Source organism: Pongo pygmaeus, chromosome 1, assembly GCF_028885625.2.
Source record: "Pongo pygmaeus isolate AG05252 chromosome 1, NHGRI_mPonPyg2-v2.0_pri, whole genome shotgun sequence".
Taxonomy (NCBI): domain Eukaryota; kingdom Metazoa; phylum Chordata; class Mammalia; order Primates; family Hominidae; genus Pongo; species Pongo pygmaeus.
Window position 1 is genome coordinate 141,198,789 of NC_072373.2, and position 27,666 is coordinate 141,226,454.

Sequence of the window (27,666 nt, forward strand, 5' to 3'; positions counted from 1 at the left end):
GGGCACAGGAGCTGCAAGTTTTGATGAGTTTGGCAATTCTAAGTACCAGAATCGGAGAACAATGAGCAGTTCTGATCGGGCAATGATGAATGCATTCAAAGAAATCACTACCATGGCAGACAGAATCAATCTACCTCGAAATATAGTTGTAAGTTCTTGTCTGCCTCCTTTAGCCATTCTGGCATTGACTTTGCATCATTTAATGAACACATGAAATTTTGATATTGCAGCTAATTAAATGACGTAGAGTTAAACTTAGTTTCTCTGCTTTGAAGGATCGAACGAATAATTTATTCAAGCAAGTATATGAACAGAAGAGCCTGAAGGGAAGAGCTAATGATGCTATAGCTTCTGCTTGTCTCTATATTGCCTGTAGACAAGAAGGGGTTCCTAGGACATTTAAAGGTAAGTTTTTAGCTTTGTTTTTTTGTGTTTTTTTGTTTGTTTGTTTGTTTGAGACAGGGTCCCACTTTGTCGCCCAGGCAGGAGTGCAGTGGTGCGATCTTGACTCACTGCAACCTCCGCCTCCCAGGTTCAAGCTATACTCCTGCCTCAGCCTCCTGAGTAGCTGGGATTACAGGCACGTGCCACCACACCTGGCTAACTTTTGTATTTTTAGTAGAGACAGGGTTTCGCCATGTTGGCCAGGCTGGTCTCGAACTTCTGACCTCAGGTGATCTGCCCACTTTGGCCTCCCAAAGTGCTGGAATTAACAGACGTGAGGCACTGTGCCCATCCTAAAATAGCATTTTCTACATCATATTAAAGAAACAGACCAATGTCAGGCAGCTTTGACACTTAGAAGCTAAGTCATCTTTATTGTGACTACAGTAATCCACTTGAGCATCATTTGCCACTGCCTACTTATTTTGTTCCTTGACAGCAAATTCATAGCATGTTCTTTTAGGCTGTTTTCCCATGTAGACTCATTTTAGTCCATGTAAGCTCACTGTGTTCTTTTCTAGTGAGATCTTTTGATGGACTGTTGCTTTGTGGGCTTTCAGAAGGCCTGTAATCATAAACCAAAGTAGGCCGTTTATACATTTGGTTTACATGAAAACAGTTTCCATTTCTAGCACCGGTCTCTGTAGATGAGGGAGTCAAGCTTCAGAAAGTATCAGTGAAGGCCAGGTACAGTGACTTAAACCTGTAATCCCAGAACTTTGGGAGGCCGAGGTGGTTGGGTCATGAGGTCAGGAGTTCAAGACCAGCCTGGCCAATATGGTGAAACCCCGTCTCTACTAAAAATACAAAAATGAGCCAGGCGTGGTGGTGCGCGCCTGTAGTCCCAGCTATTCAGGAGGCTGAGGCAGAAGAATCGCTTGAAACCAGGAGGCGGAGGTTACAGTGAGCCGAGATCACGCCACTACACTCCAGCTTGGGCAACAGAGTGAGACTTCATCTCAAAAAAAAAAAAAAAAAAAAAAAGTTATCAGTTAAGTTTTTTCTCTTGAGGTGTATTGTTTGCACTTTTACACTTCGTTTAAGAACTGGTATTTTTCATCTAGTTTGCAGTTACATGTGAATATGTGATAATTTGTTCAGTGTTGCTCACTGACTTCTACTACCAAAGGTCAGTTTAGCTGAAGACTATACTTAACCCTTTATTCATCCAGTGAGTATTTATTTTTTATGTTTATGTAAAAGTGAAGAGGTGATGGCCTTTATCATCATCTTTTTTGTTGTTTTTACAACTAAAACAGCTTTTGTTAAATTTCTTCTGAAAGTGTATGGTGGTTGCATCTGGGAATAGCAGGATCAAAATATTTTATCTCATTGAGCTACAGCCCATAATCACAGGGATTTCATGTACACATGGTATTGTGTTGCCTAAGAGGCATCCTTTAGCTTGAGTATTTTCTTTCAATTCCTTGGTAACACTGCTTACAACAGATTAATACATAAACATCAAAGAATTTTTCATTTAAAGAAATTTAGTTGCATGAATTAATCCTTAGAGCAGTTAATATTTTGCAAGATTAAGACGTAAATTTAGCCAGGCATGGTGGCTCACGCCGGTAATCTCAGCACTTTGTGAGGCCGAGGCAGGTAGATCATGAGGTCAGGAGTTCAAGACCAGCCTGGCCAAGATGGTGAAACCCCATCTCTACTAAAAATACAAAAAATTAGCCTGGTGTGGTGGCAAGCGCCTGTAATCCCAACTACTTGGGAGGCAGGAGAATCGCTTGAACCCAGGGGGCAGAGGTTGCAGTGAGCCTAGATGGTGTCACTGCACTCCAGTCTGGACGACAGAGTGAAACTTCATCTCAAAAAACAAAAAAACCCTAAATTGAAAGAGTGAAGAACATTAGGCCAGGTGCAGTGGCTCATGCCTGTAATCTCAGCAGTTTGGGAGGCTGAGGTAGGAGGATCACCTGAGGTCAGGAGTTCTAGACAAGCCTGGCCAACATGGTGAAACCCTGTTTCTACTAAAAATAGAAAAGTTAGCCAGGTGTGGTGGCACATGCCTGTAGTCCCAGCTACTCGGGAGGCTGAGGCAGGAGAATCACTTGAGCCTGGGAGGTGGAGGTTGCAGTGAGCTGAGATCAAGCCACTGCCCTTAGCCGGGGCAACAGAATGAGATTCTGTCTCAAAAAAAAAAAAAAAAAGTGTGATGAACATTTAACTGAGAAATTTGCAATTACCTCTGTGGGAAGAAGTATCACTGAGAGGATTAGGGTTTCATCTTTAAGGTATAATTGAATGTTTTACAATTAGAATGTATATTATGTTTATAATTAGAAATGGTAGATTTTAAGATGAACTATATGGCTTAAGTGAATTGATTTATTTAATTTTTTTTTCTTTTAGAAATATGTGCCGTATCACGAATTTCTAAGAAAGAAATTGGTCGGTGTTTTAAACTTATTTTGAAAGCGCTAGAAACCAGTGTGGATTTGATTACAACTGGGGACTTCATGTCCAGGTTCTGTTCCAACCTTTGTCTTCCTAAACAAGTGCAGATGGCAGCTACACATATAGCCCGTAAAGCTGTGGAACTGGACTTGGTTCCCGGGAGGAGCCCCATCTCTGTGGCAGCGGCAGCTATTTACATGGCCTCACAGGCATCAGCTGAAAAGAGGACCCAAAAAGGTAGGGTTCGTCATCAGGAAGTGTGGCAGTAAACTGAAATTTGCAGCATGTGATTGTTTTTCCATTTTAAGTCTGAACCAGGTAAATAGCAAGAACCCACATTTGACCAGGCGTGGGGGCTCACGCCTATAATCTCAGCACTTTGGAAGGCCAAGGCGGGTGGATCACCTAAGGTCAGGAGTTTGAGACCAGCCTGATCAACATGGTGAAACCCCATCTCTACTAAAAATACAAAAATTAGCTGGGTATGGTGGTGGGGCTTGTAATCCCAGCTATTCAGGAGGCTGAGGCAGGAGAATTGCTTGAACCCGGGAGGTGGAGGTTCCAGCGAGCCGAGATTGTGCCATTGCACTCCAGCCTGGGCAACAGAGCAAGACTCCATCTCAAAAAAAAACCCCACGTTTAAGACATCATTCCTCAACATCAAAACGTTAAGAAAATATGTTTTGCTTTTAAGCAGCTCGTAAAAAAAATGTTCAGAGACATAACCCTGTGAACAAACCTAATTTTTTTCCCATTTGAATTATTTTAGTTTGTACATCTTTTATTCTTACAAGTTTTTTCTCCCTAAATATATTCCTCCTGATAATTTTGAATACTCTTTTCCTCCCCAAACTTACCTTTTTAAATCTTAGAGGTCAGGGAGGCAAGCTTTGTTTCTCACTGCTTGGCATGGGATCCTACAGATAGACACACTGTAAAATATGTGTTGGCCATCAGCTTTTAACATTCTGTGAAGGTTGTTTTTTTCCCATTTTGCACAGTATTTTACAGTTTCTTAATACAAATTCTGAAATAAGTAGATGTAAGTAGTTCAGCCTTCTAAAGCCATGTTTAAGTTTAGTGTTGTAGGAAAACTTTCACCAGAAGTATTAAGTGAATTTCTTTACCTTTTTTTTTTTTTTTGAAACAGTCTCCCTCTGTTGCGCAGGCTGGAGTGCAGTGGCACAATCTCAGCTCACTGCAACCTCCACCTCCCGGACAAGCTATTCTCATGCCTCAGCTTCCTGAGTAACTGGGACTACAGCCACGTGCCACCACGCCCAGCTAATATTTGTATTTTTAGTAGAGATGGGGTTTCACCATGTTGGGCAGGCTTGTCTCGAACTCCTGGCCTCATGTGATTTGCCTGCCTCCACCTCCCAGTGTGCTGGGATTATAGACGCAAGCCACCACACATGGCCCACTAACTCCCTTTTAAAGTTAGAAGTGACTACTCCTTTCTAAGTCTTTGAGGATTACAGAAGTTATTCATGAACAAATGCATGTAAAGAAATTCATAAACTAGGTGTGGTGACCAGCCTCCTGGCCAACATGGCAAAACCCTGTCTCTACTAAAAATACAAAAAAAATTAGTCAGGTGTGGTGGCACATATCTGAATCCCATTTAGTAGGGAGGCTGAAGCAGGAGAATCACTTGAACTCAGGAGGCAGACGTTGTAGTGAGCTGAGATCTTGCCACTGCCCTCCAGCCTGGGTTGATGGAGTGAGGCTCTTTTTCAAAAAAAAGAAAAGTTGGTGGCAGGGTGCGGTGGCTCACCTGTGTAATCCCAGCACTTTAGGAGGCCAAGGTAAGTGGATTGCTTGAGGCCAGGAGTTCAAGACCACCCTGGCCAACATGGCAAAACCCCATCTCTACTAAAAATACAAAAATCAGCCCAGCATGGTGGTGCACACCTGTAGTCCCAGCTACTCGGAGGCTAAGACACGAGAATCTCTTGAACCTGGGAGGCAGAGGTTGCAGTGAGCCTAGACTGCACCACTGTACTCCAGTCTGGGAGACAGAACAGGACTGTCTCAAAAAACAAACAAAAACAGTGAGTTAGTGAATTACTGGCCTCAATAACTTTGTAATACTCTATTCACAACAGCCTTCAGCTTAGGCTATATGTTGAAAAAAGTAATAAATGATAGGAATAATTAGAGAAAGGAAGCCAATCATTAGTTATTTGAAGGAGCCATTATCCATTCCCTTTGGCCTTCACTCACGTTTTAAGGAAATTTTGAGTCTTTTAGTAAAATTGAGAAGTTGCAGCTAGGCAGTTTGTCCTTGAGGTACATTCCTAATTGTAAAGTTTATTCTAATGAACAACATGAAAACATTAATCTTGTTGCCTTCTGCTTTTTGGCTTTATATGTAAAGTCTTCTTCAAATGTAAGGTCTTTCTCTTCTCTGCACAGCAGGCAGTTGACATTCAAATAGTTGGCATTTATTGGTATTTAGATGTAGAATAATGTAATGCAGTGTGAGATATGGAAATTTAAAATTAGCTAATTGTACAATGATGGCAGGCATTCACAGTGAAAATCACTAAAACCTCACTGATATGAATAAACTGAAAAGGTAGTAAAATGAATTTGTATTAAAAGATGCTCAGGCCAGGCATGGTGGCTCATGTCTGTAATCCCAGCACTTTGGGAAGCCGAGGCAGGTGGATCACCTTAGGTGAGGAGTTTGAGACCAGCCTGGGCAGCATGGTGAAACCCTGCCTCTACTAAAAATACAAAAATTAGCTGGGCGTGGTGGCAGGTGCCTCAGCTACTCAGGAGGCTGAGACAGGAGAATTGCTTGAACCGGGGAGGCAGAGGTTGTAGTGAGCTGAGATCTTGCCATTGCACTCCAGCCTGGGTGACAGAGCAAGATGCCATCTCTAAATAAATAAATAAATGATGTTTAAAAATCCATTTTAATAAAGCATTCATAATACTTAACCAAACATTGTAGTGGCAGTCCTTTGGTATTTCTTTTAATGACTTTGAAAGGAAAAAAGGGACAGTGACTTTAAAGGGTAAAAGTGGATCTGTTAGGATTCTGTACAATGTTCGTTTGAGCTCAGAATATTTAAGTATGTGCTTGTATCAGTGAAAAACTTCTCCATATGCTATAATAAGTAGCTGTTTGATCTCTGATGTATTAAGTAGAAAAAAAGATTGTAGAACAATATTTATAGTGTCACATTTTGTTTTTAATAAGGACCCCTTAACAGAAGTTAGCTAGGGGAGATTTTCCATGGGAGCTTTCAAATACAGAAATATAAAGTGAATTTCTTTACAAGAATGTATTTGTGGAGTACTCTTGTGATCCTCAGAAAGATTTATAAAGAAAAAGGAGCAGTCAGCTGTAAATACGATACCCAGTATAAGATGATAACACTCCTAATACTAAGACCTGAACACTGTTCATATATTTTATGTTAGTTAAACCCTTTAAAACATTGACAACCCTGTAAGGTAGTAACTACTAGTAATCATTTTTATTGTTGCTTGTTACTGACTTTAGCTCCCGCTTTTTTTTTTGAGACAGTATTTGGTTAAGTATTATGAATGCTTTATTAAAATGGATTTTTAAACATCATTTATTAATTTATTTAGAGATGGAATCTTGCTCTCTTGCCAGGCTGGAGTGCAGTGGCGCAATCTCGGCTCACTGCAACCTCCTCCTCCTGGGTTCAAGCGATTCTCCTGCCTCAGCCTCCTGAGTAGCTGGGACTACAGGCGCGTGCCACCACGCCTGGCTAATTTTTTGTATTTTTAGTAGAGATGGGGTTTCACCATGTTGGCCAGGATGGTCTCGATCTCCTGACCTGGTGATCTGCCCACCTCGGCCTCCCAAAGTGCTGGAATTACAGGCACGAGCCACTGCGCCTGGCCTAGCTCCCGCTTTCTACCTTTTAGTATGCATTTCTATTATCAGTTTTTAGAAATCACTTCTGGTTTTGTTTTTAAGTTTGGCACTTTATACTATCATATCTCACAAATTACAATGCAGGTAGTAGAAAGGAGGTAGGATGGAAATGATGGTTAATGTTTCGATTTTTGTCTTTCAGAAATTGGAGATATTGCTGGTGTTGCTGATGTTACAATCAGACAGTCCTATAGACTTATCTATCCTCGAGCCCCAGATCTGTTTCCTACAGACTTCAAATTTGACACCCCAGTGGACAAACTACCACAGCTATAAATTGAGGCAGCTAACGTCAAATTCTTGAATACAGAACTTTGCCTGTTGTACATAGCCAATACAAAATGCTGGGTTGAGCCTTTCTTGAGGAAAAACAAAAGACATGGTACGCATTCCAGGGCTGAATACTATTGCTTGGCATTCTGTATGTATATACTAGTGAAACATATTTAATGATTTAAATTTCTTATCAAATTTCTTTTGTAGCAATCTAGGAAACTGTATTTTGGAAGATATTTGAAATTATGTAATTCTTGAATAAAACATTTTTCACAACTAAAGTTTTTGTTATATGTTACATGTAACTTACGATACATAATTACAAATAATGCAAATCATTGCAGCTAATAAAGCTGATAGATGTTCTTTATTTCCATTACTTATATATACATAGTTTTTTATTTTAATTCATGGAAAGAGCAAAAGCTTTTGAGAACCATTGTTAACATCAACATCATTTACTTTCCAGTTTGAAAGGATGTGTATGTGAGATTTATTAATATGTATATTATTAAACAAGAAGTGATGAGCTTGGACCTTGAAAGGCACCAGCTTGAGAGATATTAAAATGTTCTAAGTATGTGATTTTCTTAGTGAGCTTATTGAGCAGAGAAGATGATGCTGGTAAATTAATAGCAGCAGTAGATCAACAGATTTTAATTTTGGGGTGTTAAAATCTTATGTTGTAGAATCTGCATATCCCTGGTTCTTTTTTCTTCTTTGTTAGGCTTACTGGTGTACTCATAGGCTGAAGAGCATTTCATTTATTTATTATCTATTTACTTATTTTTTGATACAGAGTCTTGCTCTGTTGCCTAGGCTGGAGTCCAATGGCACAGTCTCAGCTCACTGCAACCTCCGCCCCACCTCCAGGGTTCAAGCGATTCTCCTGCCTCAGCCTCCTGAGTAGCTGGGATTACAGGTGCCCACTACTACGCCCAGCTAAATTTTTTTGTATTTTTAGTAGAGACAGGGTTTCGCCATGTTGGCCAGGCTGGTTTAGAACTCCTGACCTCAAGTGATCCACCTGCCTTGGCCTCCCACAGTGCTGGGATTAGAGGCGTGAGCCCCCATCAGGCCTAAAGAGCACTTTAAATGAAGATTACTGGGCCTGGGATTGTCCAGTAGTTGTTTTTAACTAGCATCGTTTACGTGATTGTGATGTGTTAGATGTTTTCCCTATGACTCTTTAAGGAACAATGATTTAGGGTCATTTGACTTCTACTCATTGTAAGAGAAGACCAGCAACATTTTGCTCTTTGATCAGGTAGTTTTTACAGGGGACTTGAATTCATACTAGACATCACCACTGTTCACTGCTCTGGAAACAGGTGTCACGGTTCTGAAACATCTGAAAAGAGCTTAGCACTAGACTAGAAAGACAATCTCCTGTTGTGGCCTGGTGGGCAGGGTCAGACTCTGGTTCATAGAGGGACTTTCCCAAGAGCAGACCTCCACTGCCATTCTGCTGACCATGGAGCGGGGATAAGTATTGGCACGATGAAGACAAGTGGTGTTTCTCCCTTGAACAAAACATAGGACACTCACCCAGTATTGCTCACAGCTGGGGGAGAACACCGGAAAAATGACACCATCTTTGATCCCTAGCATCACACATCTCCACATACGGACTAAGGAACAGGGGTGCTTTCTAGTGTTCCCCAGGTTCTAGTGACTAGCCACAAAGTTGCCCATACAATGACCACTGCAGTTATCAAAGGTCATTTTTGCACTGAGTAAAGGTCAGTACCTACACATTACAGAAAATTAGAAAAATACATAAATAAGTCACCCAGAAATAACCAGTATTTTGGTGGCTTTTTTCTTTTCTTTTTTCTTTTCTTTTTTTTTTTTTTTTTTTGAGATGGGGTCTCACTCTGTAGCCCAGGCAGGAGTGCAGTGACAGGATCTTGGCTCACTGCAACCTCTGCCTCTTGGGTTCAAGTGATGCTCCTGACTCAGCCTCCCAGTAATTTTTTTTTTTTTTTTTTTTCATTTCAGCTTCTTGCTGTGCTTGTTTTAAGAGAAAGGTTCTCACTTTGTCACCCAAGCTGGAGTGCAGTGGCATGATCATATCTCACTGTAACCTCAAACTCGGGGTGAACTGATCCTCCTCAACTTCCCAAGTAGCTAAAACTACAGGTTCAGGACACCATATCCAGCTAATTTTTTCTTTTTTTGTAGAGGCATGTCTCACTATGTTGCTCAGGCTGGTCTGAAACTCCTGGCCTCAAGTAATCCTCCCACTTAAGCCTCCCAAAACACTGGAATTACAGGCATGAGCTACTGTGCCTGGCCCACATTTTTTTCAGCATAACTGATTAAGATTTAATATGACTTGTTTACTCTGTTCATTTTTCTGGTTAAAAAGATGTATTTATTAGGTAGCTAGAAAAATTCAGATAAAGGGAAAAGAAAAATCTAGCCCTTACTACTCATGTGTCAACAACATGGTCTTTTTTGTTTTGTTTTTTTGCTGTCTATACATTTGTAAAGTTTGGATCAGGAGAATTGATTTTGAAGATTAATCTGGGGTCAGAGGGTATGTTTGGATTTTTTTTTGTTTTTTGTTTTTGTTTTGAGAATGAGACTTGCATTGTAGGCATTTCTTGAAACTAAAGGAATTAAAATGCTAGTTTTTATAAATCCTCCGTAAGCCACCCATATGGTTAAATCAGCTTAATTCCAGATACTGAAATAAAGAAAAATGCCTATTCGAAGGGTAACTAGTAGCGCTGTGACCTGTTTTTCCCTCCATCCCTCCCTGGCTTCGCATGCTTGCGTGTTCGCAAAAGGGGTAGAAGTGGTTGGAATTGGATCCATTGTTAATAACCCTTTTGGGAAGTCATTAAATCTGACTACTGGAACATTTTCAGCAAAGAAGCGCAGGGCTCCGCAGCAATTCTGTTTGGGGCTCAGGCCCCTCAAGCGTTCTTCACCTGAGCAGGCCCTAGTCCTTATTTGTCTATTTCTTTGAAGACTGTTCCATCTTATAAATATGGAGGTTTTAGTTGGATGATTTTCTACTAAAATTCACTGAAGATGTGGAGTGTTCATTCACAACTAAATCTTATTTATTGTGGCAAAATTACTAATACTTAGACATTTTGAAAATTAGGGCCAGGCCCTACTTAGAGTGAAAAGAATTTGACATACTTCGAAAACAATACATTGTAAATTAGTGATTCAACGTGACTGATCTCTTGAGTTGTGAAAAATCCTATATAAAAGTGGACACCCACCTTATTGAGAGATGAGCATACTTAGATCTTGAAGCCAGCGCTGCTTCTGGGGCTTACATTTTACAAGTAAGATTACTGAGCTATGCAAGATAGTTTCTATGAAGATAACGTGGATCCACTTTATGCATGTTAGCATTTTTTTTTTTTTTTTTTTTTTTTTTTGAGACGGAGTCTCTGTCAGCCAGGCTGGAGTGCAGTAGCACAATCTCGGCTCACTGCAACCTCCGCCTCCCAGGTTCAAGCCATTCTCCTGCCTCAGCCTCCTGAGTAGCTGGGATTACAGGTGCATGCCACCACACCCAGCTAATTTTTGTATTTTTGGTAGAGACGGGGTTTCACCATGTTGGTCAGGCTGGTCTCGAACTCCTGACCTTGGGTGATGCGCCCACCTTGGCCTCCCAAAGTGCTGGGATTACAGACTTGAGCCACCTCGCCTGGCCACGTGTTAGCATTTTTAAACAGTTGAAGTATTCATGAATATGGTTCCTTCCATTTGGGTATTTGAAACATTCACTGGAAGCCACTTTCATTGATAACCTCTGCTATCACTCTGAGAGTTCAAGGATTTGATTATACGTTTCATGAAATCTTAGCTTCAGTGCTGTGGTCCAATCTCCCCATTTGGTATATCAGAGCAGTGTAGAGAAATGAGAAGATCTGTGCAAGTTCTCTTAGTAGCAGCAGAGATGAGACGGACTGAGGTCTCAGTCACTCAATCCGGTGTTCTTTCCACTGAACCATACCATTGAAGCTCACCTCACAGGAGGTTGCCTGAGAACCAACTTTAGTTGTACCCTTCAAATAGAATTCCATTCAGTTACTAAAGAGAATACTTAAAGGTAAAACTTCTATCTGGCTTATTGAGGAGACCTTTTGAGAGTTTTTGAATTATCTTTAAATCAGCCCAGGTGACAAAGAGTTAATAGCCAGAAATTGTTTAGTCTTTCCTCCGAACTTAAATGCTGCTTAAACTAGATGCCTCTTGATAGTAAGCATTTGTGTTCAAAGCAACAAATGTACTTTACCAATGGTTGTGTTTGGTTTCTGAGCTAATTTTGTTTCACAGGTGCAAGATTTACTTTAATTATCAAGATGAACAGCTGTGGGGGTCAGCCTATTACCCATATGGTCCTAATCCAGCCAAGAGGCCTCTGTGCCTCATGCCAATATTTCCAATTGTCAGTGGCCCTGACTTTTCCTGTTGCTGGAGTTTTAATCTCATCTGCCAGTGTGGAGCTATTGAAAGATCTTCTGATCCCCTGAACACCTCCTCATTCTTCCCTTCCCAGATACACACACACACACACACACACACACCCCCTTCATCAGGATCTCAAGATTGTAAGGCGTCACTACAAGAGCCCCATTCGGCTGATCTCTAGGCCACAGAGGCCCCAGCATCTTTCATAAGCATAAACTTCTATTCGTAATCCTCACTGGCATTTCTGGGGCAATATTTAAACTGGCATTTCAGGAGGCTCAAGCTTGCACTTGGTGAAAGAGGAGGAACTCTGAGAGGAAAAAACCTCTTTTTCCCTCTACCCACACACCACTAAACAACTTTTCTGACACTGTAATGTGGGAGTATTTCCCCACACAAACTTAGCAATTCTCCCGGAGACACCAGCTTGGTGTCCTATAATTCAATTTTGCCACTGTTTACCTGGAGATACATGCATCGGATCCCACAGGTTAGGGGTTCATTCCCACAAGAACTGCCCCCCAACTTCAGACACCAATTGCAAGTAGTAGGTTGTCACCTATATCTTTGGCAAAAAGTTGGGGCTCTCACCGGCCCCTCTTTGGGTTCCATTATTGAGCTAAGGCAGCTCATGTGACTCAGAAATACATTTAACAGCTTATTATAAAGGATATTACAAAAGATACAGTTGAACAGACAGATAAAGAGATGCATAGATCAAATATGTGGGAAGGGCACTGATGGCCTCTCCAGCACACCTCCCTCCTGGAATCTCCACATGCTCAGCTGCCTGCAAGCTCTCTGAACCCTCTCCTTTTGGGATTTTATGGAGGCTTCATTATGGAGGCAGGATGGATTACATCACTGGCCACTGGTATCAACTTTCAGCACCTCTGGACGTTGGTGGGGAGGTGGGACTGTGTCCGGAATTGGTGGGTTCTTGGTCTCACTGACTTCAAGAATGAAGCCGCGGACCCTCGCGGTGAGTATTACAGCTCTTAAGGTGGCGCGTCTGGAGTTTGTTCCTTCTGATGTTCAGATGTGTTCGGAGTTGCTTCCTTCTGGTGGGTTCGTGGTCTCGCTGGCTCAGGAGTGAAGCTGCAGACCTTCACGGTGAGTGTTACAGCTCTTAAGGCAGCGCGTCTGGAGTTGTTCGTTCTTCCCGGTGGGCTCATGGTCTCGCTGGCTTCAGGAGTGAAGCTGCAGATCTTCGCGGTGAGTGTTACAGCTCATAAAAGCAGTATGGACCCAAAGAGTGAGCAGTAGCAAGATTTATTGCAAAGAGCAAAAGAACAAAGCTTCCACAGTGTGGAAGGGGACCGGAGCGGGTTGCCACTGCTGGCTCGGGCAGCCTGCTTTTATTCTTTTATCTGGCCCCACCCACATCCTGCTGATTGGTAGAGCTGAGTGGTCTGTTTTGACAGGGTGCTGATTTGTGCGTTTACAATCCCTGAGCTAGATACAAAGGTTCTCCATGTCCCCATCAGATTAGTTAGATACAGAGTATCCACACAATGGTTCTCCAAGGCCCCACCAGAGCAGCTAGATACAGAGTGTCGATTGGTGCACTCACAAACCTTGAGCTAAACACAGGGTGCCAATTGGTGTGTTTACAAACCTTGAGCTAGATACAGAGTGCCAATTGGTGTATTTACAATCCCTGAGCTAGACATAAAGGTTCTCCAAGGCCCCACCAGAGCAGCTAGATACAGAGTGTCGATTGGTGCACTCACAAACCCTGAGCTAGACACAGGGTGCTGATTGGTGTATTTACAATCCCTGAGCTAGACATAAAGATTCTCCACGTCCCCACCAGACTCAGGAGCCCAGCTGGCTTCACCCAGTGGATCCCGCACTGGTGCTGCAGGTGGAGCTGCCTGCCAGTCCCACGCCATGTGCTCGCACTCCTCAGCCCTTGGGTGGCCGATGGGACTGGGCGCCGCGGAGCAGGGGGCGGCACTCATCGGGGAGGCTCAGGCCGCACAGGAGCCTATGGAGGGGGTGGGAGGCTCAGGCATGGCGGGCTGCAGGTCCTGAGCCCTGCCCCGTGGGAAGGCAGCTAAGGCCTGGTGAGAAATCGAGCGCAGCGCCAGTGGGCTGGCATTGCTGGGGGACCCAGTACACCCTCTGCAGCCGCTGGCCTGGGTGCTAAGCCCCTCATTGCCCGGGGCCTGGCCGGCTGCTCCGAGTGCGGGGCCCACCAAGCCCATGCCCACCCAGAACTCCAGCTGGCCCGCAAGCGCCACACGCAGCCCCGGTTCCTGCTCGTGCCTCTCCCTCCACACCTCCCCACAAGCTGAGGGAGTGGGCTCCGGCCTTGGCCAGCCCAGAAAGGGGCTCCCACAGTGCAGCGGTGGGCTGAAGGGCTCCTCAAGTGCCACCAAAGTAGGAGCCCAGGCAGAGGAGGCACCGAGAGCGAGCAAGGGCTGTGAGGACTGCCAGCACGCTGTCACCTCTCAATCCCCCCTCTAAACAGGACACCCCAACTGCTGTTGGGAATTTGGCCGATGACCGCTCTAGCTACTTCCTGCTGGATAGGGGTGAAGAAAGGGCACTGCAGTTGTAGTGTCCTTCAGAGGGGAACTCTCTAGGCCAGGGGAAGTGCCAGTGGGTCGGTCCAGGGGTCCTCGGTAGAAGTTGTTAGTTGAACTCATTTGGGGTTCCATTTGTAAGACCATCTGTAGCTTGATGGCCTCGATTCTAGAGGAAACAAATTTGACGAGAAGGTTAAAAATACAGGGCCCAAAGGCGAGTAACAGCAAGATGGCTGCCACAGGACCTAGAAAGGGGAGAAGCCATGTTGCCCAACTCCAGAGGTTGGTATAAGAATTTGAAAGGCGTTGTCTGATTTCAGAAGCCTTTTGCTGTAAACGCTGGGCGGCATCTCGTACTATCCCTGACTGGTTAGTGTAAAAACAACACTCTTCCCCTAAGAAGGTGTAGAGTCCCCCTTTCTCAGCAGTGAGGTCTAGGCCTTGGCAATTTTGGAGAGTCACTGCTGCCAAAGAGTCTATTTGGGATTGTAAAGTAAGGATAGATTTCGTTATTTCTTGCAAACTGTTTGAGAGGCAGATATGGGTTGAAGATCCATATAAGTAGAATATGCCTTGGCTGGATAGATAGACATTTACCCTGGCTTTTAAAGGAATAGAGTACACTGTTTTTTCTTTACTACTTCCATCTCTCTCTTTCTCTTTGACTTCTCCTTTGTCTCTTCCTCTCTTTTTAACTCTCTCTTTGATTTTCTGTGTCTGTCCCTCTTTCTCTCTGACTTCTTCTTTGTCTCTTCCTCTCTGTCTCTTTCTTTGGCTTCCTGTCTCTTTCTTTCCTTTCTGCTGCCTCTGCCAGCTGCTTATGCTACTGTTCTCCCCTCTCCTTCCCATTTTGATGGCTCTGTCAGTGTAAGATTCCCACCTCTTTGTGTTTTTGCATTGCGTGACTGGGCGGGCATTTTTTTGCCCTTCCAAATTGTCCTTCCAATGCCCAGACTTCAGGGTTGATTCCCTCCTCAAGTAGGGGACAACCAATGGGTAACTTGTTCCCCATATTCATGTAGTTAATAGCTCCAGCCTTGGTTAATATATCCCTCCCTAATAAGGGTGTGGGACTTTAAGGCGTAACAAGAAAGGCATGTGAAAAGAGCAAAGTCTCCCAATTACAACTGAGCAGATGGGAGGAATACCTGGTTACAGGCTGTCCCAGGATTCCTCGGATGGTAATGGACCTTGAGGACAGTCGTCCAGGACAGGAGATTAACCCTGAGAAGGCCACGCCAGTGTCCAGGAGGAAGTCAATTTCCTGGCCCTCAATAGTTAAACATACCCGGGGCTCAGTGAGGGTGATGACATGAGCTGGCGCTTGCCCCAGGCACCCTCAGTCCTATGTTGGATCATCTGGTTGGGGGCTTCTGACCCAGGGAACCTTCATCCTCTGGGGCAGTGCACCTTCCAGTGATTGCCTTAGCACAGTGGACATGGATGAGGGGGCAGCTTGTTTCTCATTGGACAATCTTTTTTAAAGTGTCCTTATAAACCACACTGATAACAAGTCCTACCAGGTGATTGGCCTGCTTCATTTTCTGTCCTCTCTGAACCACCAAGGTTTGTTTGTCTGAGGGCCATGACTAAGGCTGCAGCCTTTCTCTGATCTCGCTTTCCCTTTTGGGCCTGTTCCTCTTGGTCCCTATTATAGAACACCGAGGTTGCCAGGTTTAATAATGTCTCTAGGTTTTGTTCAGGGCCCAGGGCTTGCTTTTGGAGCTTTCTTCTGATATCTGCAGCTGATTGGGTAATAACCTTATCTTTTAGAATCAATTGACCCTCAAGTGATTTGGGTGACAGGAGAGTATATTTTCTTAAGGCCTCTCGTAGCTGCTCGAGGAAGGCAGAAGGAATTTCTTCCTTTCCCTGAGTTATGGTGGACATCATTGAATAATTCATGGGCTTTTTTCTAATTCTCCTTAGTCCTTCTAGAACACAGGTCAACAGATGTTTACGACTCCAGTCCCCATGATCTGAGTCAAGGTCCCAGTGGGGATCCATACTGGGCATGGCTTGCTGACCAGTAGGGAATTTGTCCCTTTCTTCGGCTGTCAGGACTAACCCCTCTAATCACATGGTTGGTTCCCTAGGCAGCCTGCCCTCATCTGAGGCTATTCAGCAGCCTGCCATGAATCATCTTATTAGGACAAAAGATGCTTCCATCACCCAGAAAATTCCAAGGGATTTAGGAGCTTTTAGACTCCATGATCATTCAGGAAATTACAAAGGTTCTATTCAAGTGCCAGTCTAAATACCAAGACCTCCAAGAAGCCTTCACTGAATTCACAAAATTCCAGGTTTGCTTGGAACTGTATTAAGTGCGCCTGGAACATCTTGTAGTTTAAGAAAGCAAGGCGGTACTCAAAGACCAATGGGGTCAAAGTTTGGGACAATCTAAGCATCCAAGAAAAAAGTATAATACATTTAAAAATCCATGCATTCACAGTAATACACAACAATACCAACCACAAAAGCAAAGAAAAACTGAGGGGAGAAAAAGCAAAAGCTTAAGAAAGAACAAGCTAAGAATGGCTGCTAATCAATACAGAAGGAATACTAGAGTTAGAAAATTATTTTGCAACTCCCAATGTAATGATTTATTCAGATGAAGATAATTGGAAGGATAAAACCACTGAAAGGAAGGTTTTTGGGAAATAGAATAAATAATCTCAAGTATTATCTCAAATTTCTTACTAGTTACAAAGGAAAAATGTATCTTTACAAAGAGCGTTCTGGTGATCCACCTTAACCATGTGATTGAACTTAAATAATAGACATTTGACATTACATATCTACTTATGTGATGCAATAAGAAGTATGCCATACCACTGATGTAGTATTCCTGAAAAAAAGTTTTAATTTTTATCTATTTTCTTTTTTTTTTCACACTTAATTCACTTTATTTTTTCTCGTATAAAAATCCTATGTTGTAGCCACAGCTGGAGCCTGAATCCGCTGCACAGAGACTCTGGTGTGGGTCTTGACGAGGTGGTCAGTGAATTCCTGATAGGGAGACTTAGTAAATACAGTCTCCTTCCAGAGGTCAGGGGTCAGGTAGCTGTAGGTCTTAGAAATGGCATCAAAGGTGGCCTTGGCGAAGTTACCCAGGGTGGCAGTGCAGCCCCGGGCTGAGGTGTAGCAGTCGTCGATACCAGCCATCATGAGCAGCTTCTTAGGCACAGGTGCGGAGACGATGCCAGTGCCCCTGGGTGCAGGGATGAGGCGCACCAGCACAGAGCCGCAGCGGCCTGTCACCTTGCAAGGGACGGTGTGGGGCTTGCCGATCTTGTTCCCCCAGTAGCCTCTGCGCACGGGGACAATGGAGAGCTTGGCCAGGATGATGGCCCCACGGATGGCGGTGGCCACCTCCTTGGAGCACTTAACACCCAGACCGACATGGCCATTGTAGTCCCCGATAGCAACAAACGCCTTGAACCTGGTGCGCTGGCCGGCACGGGTCTGCTTCTGCACTGGCATAATCTTCAAAACCTCATCCTTGAGAGAGGCCCCCAGGAAGAAGTCAATGATCTCTGATTCCTTAATGGGCAGGGAGAAGAGATAGATCTCCTCCAGAGACTTGATCTTCATGTCCTTGACCAAGCGGCCCAACTTGGTGACGGGCATCCACTCCTTATCCTCGGCCTTGCCTCCGCGAGCTCCGCGGCCTCGGCCCCGGCCCCGTCCCCGGCCGCGGCCGCGACCCCGGCCCCGGATGCCACTGCCGAAACCTCCGCGGAAGCCACCGCGGTTCCCCATCCCAGGGCCACCAGGGCCTCCGGGCCCCCCCGCTGCACCGGCGTCATCCGCCATTTGGTGTTTTTTCGGAAAAGAAGGATTTTTATCTATTTTCATCTGATGTTTTTGGAAGTTGACTGGTCTAATTTAAAGTCAATTTTTAAAAAGGTTTGCAGTGTAGCAGAAAAAGCATCAGGCAAGAGATTGGTCTTGGCTCTGCCATTTAGCAGCCATGTGAGCCAGGACAACTGCACTCTACTCATTTCACAGGAGTACTCTTGAGGATTAAATGAGATGATATACATGAGACTACTTAATTATAAGATATTAGTATTTAATTGCTTTTTTTTTTTTTTTTGAGACACGGTCTCCCTCTGTCACCCAGGCTGGAGTGCAATAGTGAAAACTTGTTCACTGCAGCCTTGACCTCCTGGGCTCAAGTGATCCTCCCATCTCAGCCTCTGAGTAGCTGGGCCTACAAGTGCACACCACCATGCCCAGCTAATTTTTTTTTTTTTTGAGACGGAGTCTCGCTCTGTTGCCCAGACGAGTGCAGCGGCATGATCTTAGTTCACTGCAACCTCCGCCTCCCAGGTTCAAGCAATTCTCTGCCTCAGCCTCCCGAGTAGCTGGGATTACAGGCACATGCCTCCAAGCCCAGCTAATTTTTGTATTTTTAGTAGAGACAGGGTTTCATTATGTTGGCCAGGCTGGTCTTGAACTCCTGACCTCAGGTGATCCACCCACCTCAGCCTCCCAAAGTGCTAGGATTACAGGCGTGAGCCACCGCACCCAGCATTTTTTATTTTTTAATAGAATCGAGGTCTTGCTATGTTGTCCAGGCTGGTCTCGAACTCCTGAGCTCAAGCAATCCTCCTGCCTTGGCCTACCAAAGTGCTGGGATTACAGGCCTGCACCACTGCATCTGGCCACTATTTATATTTACTTCTAAAAGGTGAAAAATTCATTAATACTACAAGCAGGCAATGACTTCAGTTCAGTGACCTGATTAATATGGGATGAGAAGCAATGAGTAAAGTAGATATTAGTAGAAAGGCAAAAATAAGCAAAGTCTAAAAAGTCAGCAAGAGTAGGAACACTTGAAGTGCATTAGGAGGCCGGGCGCAGAGGCTCATGTCTGTAATCCCAGCACTTTGGGAGGCCAAGGTGAGTGGATCACTTGAGGTAAGGCGTTTGAGACCAGCTGGCCAACATGGTGAAACCCCCTTCTCTACTAAAAATACAAAAATTAGCCAGGTGTGGTTGTGGGCGCTTGTAGTCACAGCTACTCAGGAGGCTGAGGCAGGAGAATCACTTGAGCCTGGGAGGCGGAGGTTGCAGTGAGCTGAGATCATGCCACTGCACTCCAGCCTGGGTGACAGAGTAAGACTCCGTCTCAAAACAAAAAAGAAAAAAGAAAAAAAGTGCACTAGGAAAGCCTGGTGCCAAGGTGATCTCAATATCCTGGTTTTCTGGCTCTCTGGTTACATGTGTTCACACCTGGGAGAGACACAGTGCTGATTACTTAAAGGGAGGAGGGGTGTTTTGCAGATTACTCCAAAAAATTACATAATCTTGACAATACCAAGCAGATATTTAATTTACACAAATGCAACTACAATTACTTGTCATGCGTATGCACACAAGAGAGAAAGAAAAATAATTTAAATGGTATAACCAGTCTAGCCTCTTACATACTAAACATCTCTTAACAAATCTTACCTTTCAGAATGAGCGTGACAAGGGAGCTGAGTTTACTGTCCCTCAGCTGCTCTCAATTTTTTTCATGTCTTTTGTAGTGTGTACATTAACTGTGCTAAATGATTCTACCACTTAAAATTACAAAAAATATATTGAATTTATAGTTGGAAGACATAATGGCAAATGCATGCCTATTGTTGGTAACACATTGTGAGAATGAGCTTTTTAAATTTCAAACTTTCTACTAAGAAGTCAAAGTAGACTGCATTTTATGGGTAAGTTAAAGAATTTCAAGAACTACAATTATATGAATTTTTTGCTTTACTTAATTTCTAAATGAGTTTTATTGCATAAGACTAAGACTTTAGTTATATGCAAATTCACACAAGGTGAACTACTCCAAATGATGTTGAATTAAGGAAGTGTTACTGTATATTTTTTGTGTGATCTCTTTTGGTATTGACTGCATCACATAGTGTTATTTTAGAGCTGATTACTATATTTGTTTGTTTATTTATTTGACCGAGTCTCATTCTGTCACCCAGGCTGGAGTGCAGTGGCACGATTTCAGCTCACTTCAACCTCCGCCTCCCGGGTTCAAGCCATTCTCCTGCCTCAGCCTCTTGAGTAGCTGGGATAACAGGTGCCCACCACCACACCCGGCTAATTTTTGTATTTTTAGCAATAAGGGGGTTTTGCCATGCTGGCCAGGCTGGTCTCCAACTCCTGACCTCAAATGATCCACCCACCTCAGCCTCCCAAAGTGCTGGGATTACAGGCACGAGCCACCTGGCACGTCTGGCCTGATTACTACTTCTATAATTTTAACTGTCTTGCTGATTTGAGCAAGCATCAGATGTGACTATATTTATAAAGCAGATTATATATATGTATAGGTAATAAGAAAAAGCTCATGTATTTCCTGGAAATGGACTTTTCCTTAATATACGGTGAATAGCCTTGCTTCCTTATGACTTTTAATAATCAATATGCTGAAATCCACATTCTTGCCATTTTCATTAATTTAGCAACAAAGGCAGGTACTATAAGTATACAATTTCCACATGAACATGTGAAACTGTTTGAATTTTAGATATCAATATCAAAATGATTTTAAAAAACACTTTAGGGGCCAGGCACGTGGCTCATGCCTGTAATCCCAACACTTTGGGAGGCCGAGGTGGGTGGATCACCTGAGGTCGGGAGTGTGAGACCAGCCTGGCAAATATGGTGAAACCCAATCTCTAATAAAAATACAAAAATTAGCCGGGCGTGGTGGCGTGCGCCTGTAGCCCCAGCTACTCAGGAGGCTGAGACAGAAGAATCGCTTGAACCTGGGAGGCGGAGGTTGCATTGAGCCGAGATTGTGCCACTGCACTCCAGCCTGGGCAACAGAGTGAGACTCCGTCTCAAAAAACAAACAAACAACAATAACAAAAACTTTAGTCCTTTTAATTTATGGAGACTTGTTTTACAACTAACCAGAGGCATCAGCATCTCCTGGAAATGTACCGGAAATGTAAATTCTTAGGCCCCATCTACCAAATCAGAAATTAGGGGTGAGGCTCATGTGTTTTTAACAAGTCCTCTGAGTGATTCTAATACACGCTGAAGTTTCAGAGCAACTACACAGGGAAGTTTAGTAAATACTTAGTTCAAAATAGTGAGACGAGTTAGCATGGTTGTTTGGATGCAGAGATGGATTTAAAAGAGGTTGGGCTGGGCACAGTGGCTCAAGCCTGTAATCCCAGCACTTTGGGAGGCTGAGGCGGGCACTTCAGCTGAGGTCAGGAGTTCAAGACCAGGCTGATCAACATGGTGAAACCCCATCTCTAATAAAAATACAAAAATTAGCTAGGCATAGTGGCAGGCACCTGTAATCCCAGTTACTCGGGAGGCTGAGGCAGGAGAATCACTTGAACCCGGGAGGCAGAGGTTGCAGTGAGCCAAGATCGCCCCACTGCACTCGAACCTAGGTGACAAAGCGAGACTGCATCTCAATAAATAAATAAAAGAGGTTGGGCTTGAGGTTTTAACAGAGTTGTACAAAGAAATAAGAGTGGAGCAGGGAGCTGAGATATATGGAAGAGAGTGATTACAAGGACGAGTTTGGGAATGAAAGCTGAAAAAGGGAAGACCAATGAAATCACCAAACTTGAGGCTTCATCTACTACCAATAACTTTAATCCAACAATGCACTTCGCCGGATCTCATTCTTCTGCCTTCCCACCAAATAACCACTGTCTTTTGTTTAACATTCCCTTACTTAACAAAGTTTTATTATATGTTTGGTAATAGACTTTGAAAAAGAATATCATGTTGTATGTAGTTTTCTGTGATTAGCTTTTTTCACATATTTTGTTCTTTTCTATTGTTCCCTATAGCTGCAGTTAATTTTCATTGATTTATATTTCATGGTGTAAATATGTCATATTTTATTAAGCCATTATCTCTCACTGATGGGAATTTAGGTTGTTCCCAGTTTTTGCTACTACAGACAGTGCTATGAACATTCTTGTTCATGACACTTGGTGAACATGTATAACAGTTTCTTTTTAATACAAGTCAAATGCTGGGTACCAAAGTATGCATATGTTCAAACTTTATAATACCAAATTGTTTTTCCAAAGTAGTTACTTCTTTACACTCTCCACAACAATTTCAAGGGAACTCATTGTTGGACTCCATCACTTGATACCAAAATTTTAAATTTTGCCAATTGAATGGGTGCAAAATTGTATCTCAGTGTGGTCTTGATTTGTAGTTCTCTGATTACTGTTGTGGTTGGGCTTTTTTTTTTTTTAAGTTCTGGGGTTCATGTGCAGGATGTGCAGGTTTGTTACATAGGTAAACTTGTGCCATGGTGGTTTGCCACACCTATCAACCCATTACTTATATATTAAGCCCAGCATGTATTAGCTATTTTTTCTGATCCTCTCCCTCCTCCTGCACCTCCACCTCCTACTGACAGGCCCCAGTGTGTTCCCCTCCCTGTGTCCACGTGTTCTCACCGTTCAGCTCTCACTTATGAGTGAAAACGTGGTGTTTGGTTTGCTGAGGATGATGGCTTTCAGCTCCACCCATGTCCCTGCAAAGGGCATGATCTCATTCCTTTTTATGGCTACATAAAATTTCATGTATATATGTACCACATTTTCTTTGTCCAGTCTATCATTGATGGGCATTTGGGTTGATTCCATGTCTGTGCTATTTTGAATAGTGCTGCAATGAACATACACATTCATGTATTTATATCCCTTTGGATATATACCCAGTAATGGTATTGCAGGGTCAAATGGTATTTCTGGTTCTAGGTGTTTTTTTTTTTTTTTTTTTTTTTGAGATGAGTCTTGCTCTGTCGCCCAGTCTGGAGTGCAGTGGCACGATCTTGGCTCACTGCAACCTCCGCCTCCCGGGTTCAAGCAATTCTCTGCCTCAGCCTCCCAAGTAGCTGAGATTACAGGCATGTGCCACCATGCCCAGCTAATTTTTGTATTTTCAGTAGAGACAGGGTTTCACCATCTTGGCCAGGCTGGTCTTGAACACCTGACCTCGTGATCCACCCACCTCAGCCTCCCAAAGTGCTGGGATTACAGGCGTGAGCCACTGTGTCCAGCCCAGTTTGTGCCTTATCTTTTAACTTTATGATGTCTTTTGATAAACAGAAGTTCCTAATTTTATTATAGTTGGATATATCAATCTTTCTTGCATTTTAGTGCTTTCTTGTAACATATCCTCAATGATTTGTTTTGCTTTTGACACTTCCTGTTTAATCTATTTGAGATGTTTAAGTATGGTGTGATACAGGAATTCAATTTCTTTTTACATTTCCACATGAATAATTTTCCTAATTCTATTTATATAACATTACTTCTTCCTCCACTGAATTATGTCTCTTCTACATGTTAAAATTCCAGATTCATGTGGGCCTGCTCCTTGACTCTTTTGTCCTATTTCTAATATACTACACCTTTTAAGTCTTATATGTTGATATTTATAGCTACATAATTTTATCTAATTACTTAATACATAGTTACATAATAGAATTACTACAATAATTGCCATATCTTTTTAAGTCTTGGTATCTAGTAGGGCAAATTCTCCTTTCTTCCTTAGGAATTTCCTATTCTTAATCCTTTGCTCTTCTACGTGAACTTTAGAGTGAGCTTGTAAAGTTCCCCAAAAAGTATTGGGATTCTGATTGGGGTTACATAGAATCTACAGACCAATTTGAGGAAAACTGACATCATAAAATGGGTATGTCTATGTTTACTTAGGTCTTCTTTAATGTCTCCCAGTAAGGTTTTTCTTACAGGTCTTGTATGTCTTTTGTTGTATTTATTTTTAGGTAACTTAGTTTGTTACCATTGTAAAACTTGTTTTTTGAATATTATGCCCTCTAATTGTTTGACAGTGTTATCAACATACCATCAACTTTTTTGTCTTCACCTTAAATCCAGTATCTTGGTTAAACCATTATTGCTAGCAAATTGCAGTCTTTTGATTTTTCTAGGTAGGCAGTCATATCATCTGCAAATAGTAGCCAGTTTATTCCCCCCTTTGAATCCTTATGCCACTTAGAGTAGCAAAGTACAATATTGAAAAGTAGTAGTAATGATAGGTATCCTAGTCCTATTCCCAATTTTAAAGGGGATGCTTCCAATGTTTCCTCATATGAAATGCCATTGGCTTTAGTTTTTTGGTTTTAAAAAATATAAAAAACATTTATCAGGCTAAAGAAACTCCCCCCCCCCACCTTTTTTTTAAAAATCAAGTATGAGATGAGCTTTTCCTTACTTTTTCTCCTTGAATCTGTTAGTATGGCAAGTACAGACTTTATAATTTTAAGCCATCTTTGCATTCCTGGGATAAACCCAATTTGACGTCTTTTTCAAACATCACTGAACCTGATTTGATACTTTATTATTTTGCATCAGTACAAATTAAATTTGCTAGTAATGTACTTTTCTTATTTTATCTAGATTATACTGATTTCATAAAATGAATTGGGAAATAAAATGTTTATAAAATCAAAGAGAGACTTCTAAGACAACCATTGTTATGAGAAAAGCCGTCAAATAGAAAAACCATTTGAAAAGCCGTCCAGCAGACTGTCTCCTCATCCCTACAGAACTCACTTCCTGCTGGCCTCTCAACTGCTTTTGATGTTTCAACTGAAAAAAAAAAAAAAAAAGTGTACAGTAACCTTTTTTTTTTTTTTGAGATGAAGTCTCGCTTTGTCACCCAGACTAGAGTGCAGTGGTATGATCTCAGCTCTTTACAACCTCTGCCTCCCAGGTTCAAGTGATTCTCCTGCCTCAGCCTCCCCAGTAGCTGGGATTACAGGCATACACCACCATGCCCAGCTAATTTTTGTATTTTCAGTAGAAACGAGGTTTCGCCATGTTGGTCAGGCTAGTCTTGAACTCCTGACCTCAAGCCATCCACCCGCCTTGGCCTCCCAAAGTGTTGGGATTACAGGCATAAGCCACCGCGCCTGGCCACACTAACCTTTTTTTGCAGGTGGAGTTTCGCTCTTGTTGCCCAGGCTGGAGTGCAACAGCATAATCTCGGCTCACTGCAACCTCTGCCTCCCAGGTTCAAGTGATTCTCCTGCTTCAGTCTCCTGAGTAGCTGGGATTAAAGGCATGCGCCACCATGCCTGGCCAATTTTTTATTTTTAGTAGAGACAGGGTTTCTCCATGTTGGTCAGGCTGGTCTCGAACTCCCGACCTCAGGTGATCTGCCTGCCTCGGCCTCCCAAAGTGCTGGGATTACAGGTTTGAGCCACTATGCCCTGTCCGCCGTTAACCTTTTAATGAATACACAGGGCTGGGCACAGTGGCTCACACCTGCAATCTCAGCACTTTGGGAGGTTAAGGTGGGAGGATCACTTGAACCCAGGAGTTCGAGACCAGTTGTGGCACATGTCTGTAGTCTCAGCTACTCAGGAGGCTGAGGTGGGAGGATCGCTTGAGCCTGGGAAGTCAAGGCTGCAGTGAGCTGTAATTGCACCATTGCACTCCAGCCTGGGTGACCCTGTCTCAAGAAAAAAAAAGCCAGCATCAAAAATGGAGACTGAAAGCCTGCCATTGTTTGTTGTTGCTGTTAACAGATGATCCAGGTATTCTGGTGATGCTACTCGTGCGGCTTGGTTATCCTGAACACATTTTTTCACTGTATTAATGGTATGTTGTATTTTTTACTGTTAAGTATTTATGTGTAAATGAACATAAAACAATGATTGCTTATTGACAGCGCTAAATTCAAAGTCAGGAATGACAATGATGTTAAACAACCACAGACTGTCTACGAGAGTGGCTGTGACAATGACACCTTTGCCTTCTGAAGGTTCAATGTACACAAACTTTGTTTCATATAGAAAATTATTTAAAATATTTTATAAAGTTACCTTCAGGCTATGTGTATAGGTGGATATGAAACAGAAACTCTCTCTACTCTTGTTGACATGGTGTGTCTAAAATCTACTTTGATATTAGGTGAAGCTACCATAGCTTTAGCTTGAGTGGATTTTGCATCACATATTTTTCCTCATATTTTTACTTTCAGCTTCTCCATATACTTCTATTTCAGATGTATCTTTTTGCAAACATCATACAACCAGATTTCTCTTTTTAAAAGCTAATCTTATAAATCCTGCTTTTAGCTAGTGAGTTTGCTCCATTTACATTAAGTGTGCTTTGGATTAATTTCTACCATCTTGTCTTTTGGTTTAGAATTTATAGTCACTATACGGTGAATAGCCTTGGCATTTCACAGTGAACCTAAAATCTAAAGTTAATCAATACCTTAACATTCCAACAATAAAAAGACTACACAATACTGTAGCTCTGGTGTTCACTATCCTGACTTTCCTGCTACTGCTATCTAGAATTTGTGCTTAGAAAAAACAAAAAACCTCAAAATCCAGTAATTCCTTCTTTTATCTCTTTGGTTTATTTAGATTTACCTAGGTGTTTGTCATTTTACTTATCACAAACCTTTTTTTTTATCTTGTGTTAACCCTTCTGGGATCATTTTTCTTCTTCAAGCACATTCTTCAGAACGTCCATTAGAGCAGCAAGCATTCCCCTTTTAAAACATATTATATGCCCTAATTCTTATGAAAATTGTTTTACTTTTATGTAATTCTAGGTTAACCTTTTTTTCCCCAACCTCTGAAGGTAATATTCTACTACATCCATTGTTGCAATTGAGAGGTCAGCTGGTTAGTCTTTCCTTTATAGACATTTAGTCCCTTTTCTCTGGATAGTTTCAAGATGCTGTCTTTGGTGATTTGCCATTTCACAATGGTTCTACGCATACATTTATATTTATCCTGTTTGGGAAATATTGTACTGCTTGGATATTTTCCATCTCCGAGAAACTTGCAGCCATTATGTCTTTAAATATTGCCTCTCATTCTTTCCTCGAGTCTCCATTCCATCTTCCATATCTCTTAATCTCCCTTTTATATTTCCCATCTTCATTTGGGATTGACTTTTCAGTTTCCAATCTTCAGTTTTCTTCAACTGTCTAATCTGCTGTTTAATCTTTCCACTGAATTTCATATTAGAACAATTACATTTTTCATTTTTGGATTTTAAAAATGTTTGTTAAAATGTTCATTTTACATGTTTATACTGATAGTTTTAGATATATATATGTATATATACTTTATATATAGCTATTCTATAACTCGTATCTGGTAATTTTTTTTTTTTTTTAAGTTGGGGACTTGCTCTGTTGCCCAGGCTAAATACAATGCAGTGGCATAACAGCTCACTGTAGCCTTGACCTCCTGGGCTCAAGCAATCCTCTGACTTCAGCCTCCAAAGTAGCTGGGACTACAGGTGCACACCACCATACCTAATTTTTAAATGCTTTTTTTTTTTTGTAGAGAGGCGGTCTCGCTGTGTTACCCAGGCTAGTCTCAAACTCCTAACTTCAAGCAATCCTCCTGCCTTGGTCTCTCAAAGTGTTGGAATTACAGGCATGAGTCATTGTGCCTGGCTGATAATTCTAATGTACGAAATCTCTGACAGGGATATCTAAATTTAATATTTCTGTTGGTTCTTATTCAAGGTAACTTGCTGTCTCTCGCATGTGGTTAGGGATTTCTGACAGTGAATTACTTGATCTTAATCTGTGGAATCTGATGGTCCCAACCTGGATCCATCCAGAGAATATTTC

General features: G+C 42.4%; 2 protein-coding genes across 2 annotated transcripts in view; one reads left to right on the forward strand and one right to left on the reverse strand.

Annotated features, from left to right (window-relative positions):
- The window catches only part of GTF2B (general transcription factor IIB), a 38,450-nt gene extending 31,115 nt beyond the window's left edge, over window positions 1-7,335 (forward strand). Inside the window, exons 4-7 of the mRNA XM_054477424.2 lie at window positions 2-148; window positions 276-405; window positions 2,812-3,093; window positions 6,921-7,335. Of these exons, the coding sequence (XP_054333399.1) occupies window positions 2-148; window positions 276-405; window positions 2,812-3,093; window positions 6,921-7,054 (693 nt within the window). The 3' untranslated portion in view covers window positions 7,055-7,335. The remainder of the gene's footprint in view (window position 1; window positions 149-275; window positions 406-2,811; window positions 3,094-6,920) is intronic.
- A 9,595-nt stretch (window positions 7,336-16,930) lies between these two features.
- LOC129031312 (small ribosomal subunit protein uS5-like) lies at window positions 16,931-17,864 on the reverse strand. Its single transcript, XM_054477437.1, has one exon. It carries the CDS (start codon window positions 17,845-17,847, stop codon window positions 16,960-16,962), a length of 888 nt encoding a protein of 295 aa, XP_054333412.1. The 5' UTR covers window positions 17,848-17,864; the 3' UTR covers window positions 16,931-16,959.
- Between the last annotated feature and the right edge of the window lie 9,802 nt (window positions 17,865-27,666).

What these genes read in the sequence shown, in the direction of transcription:
- LOC129031312 (XM_054477437.1), bottom strand. Translation starts at nt 17,847, where the DNA reads ATGGCGGATGACGCCGGTGCAGCGGGGGGGCCCGGAGGCCCTGGTGGC.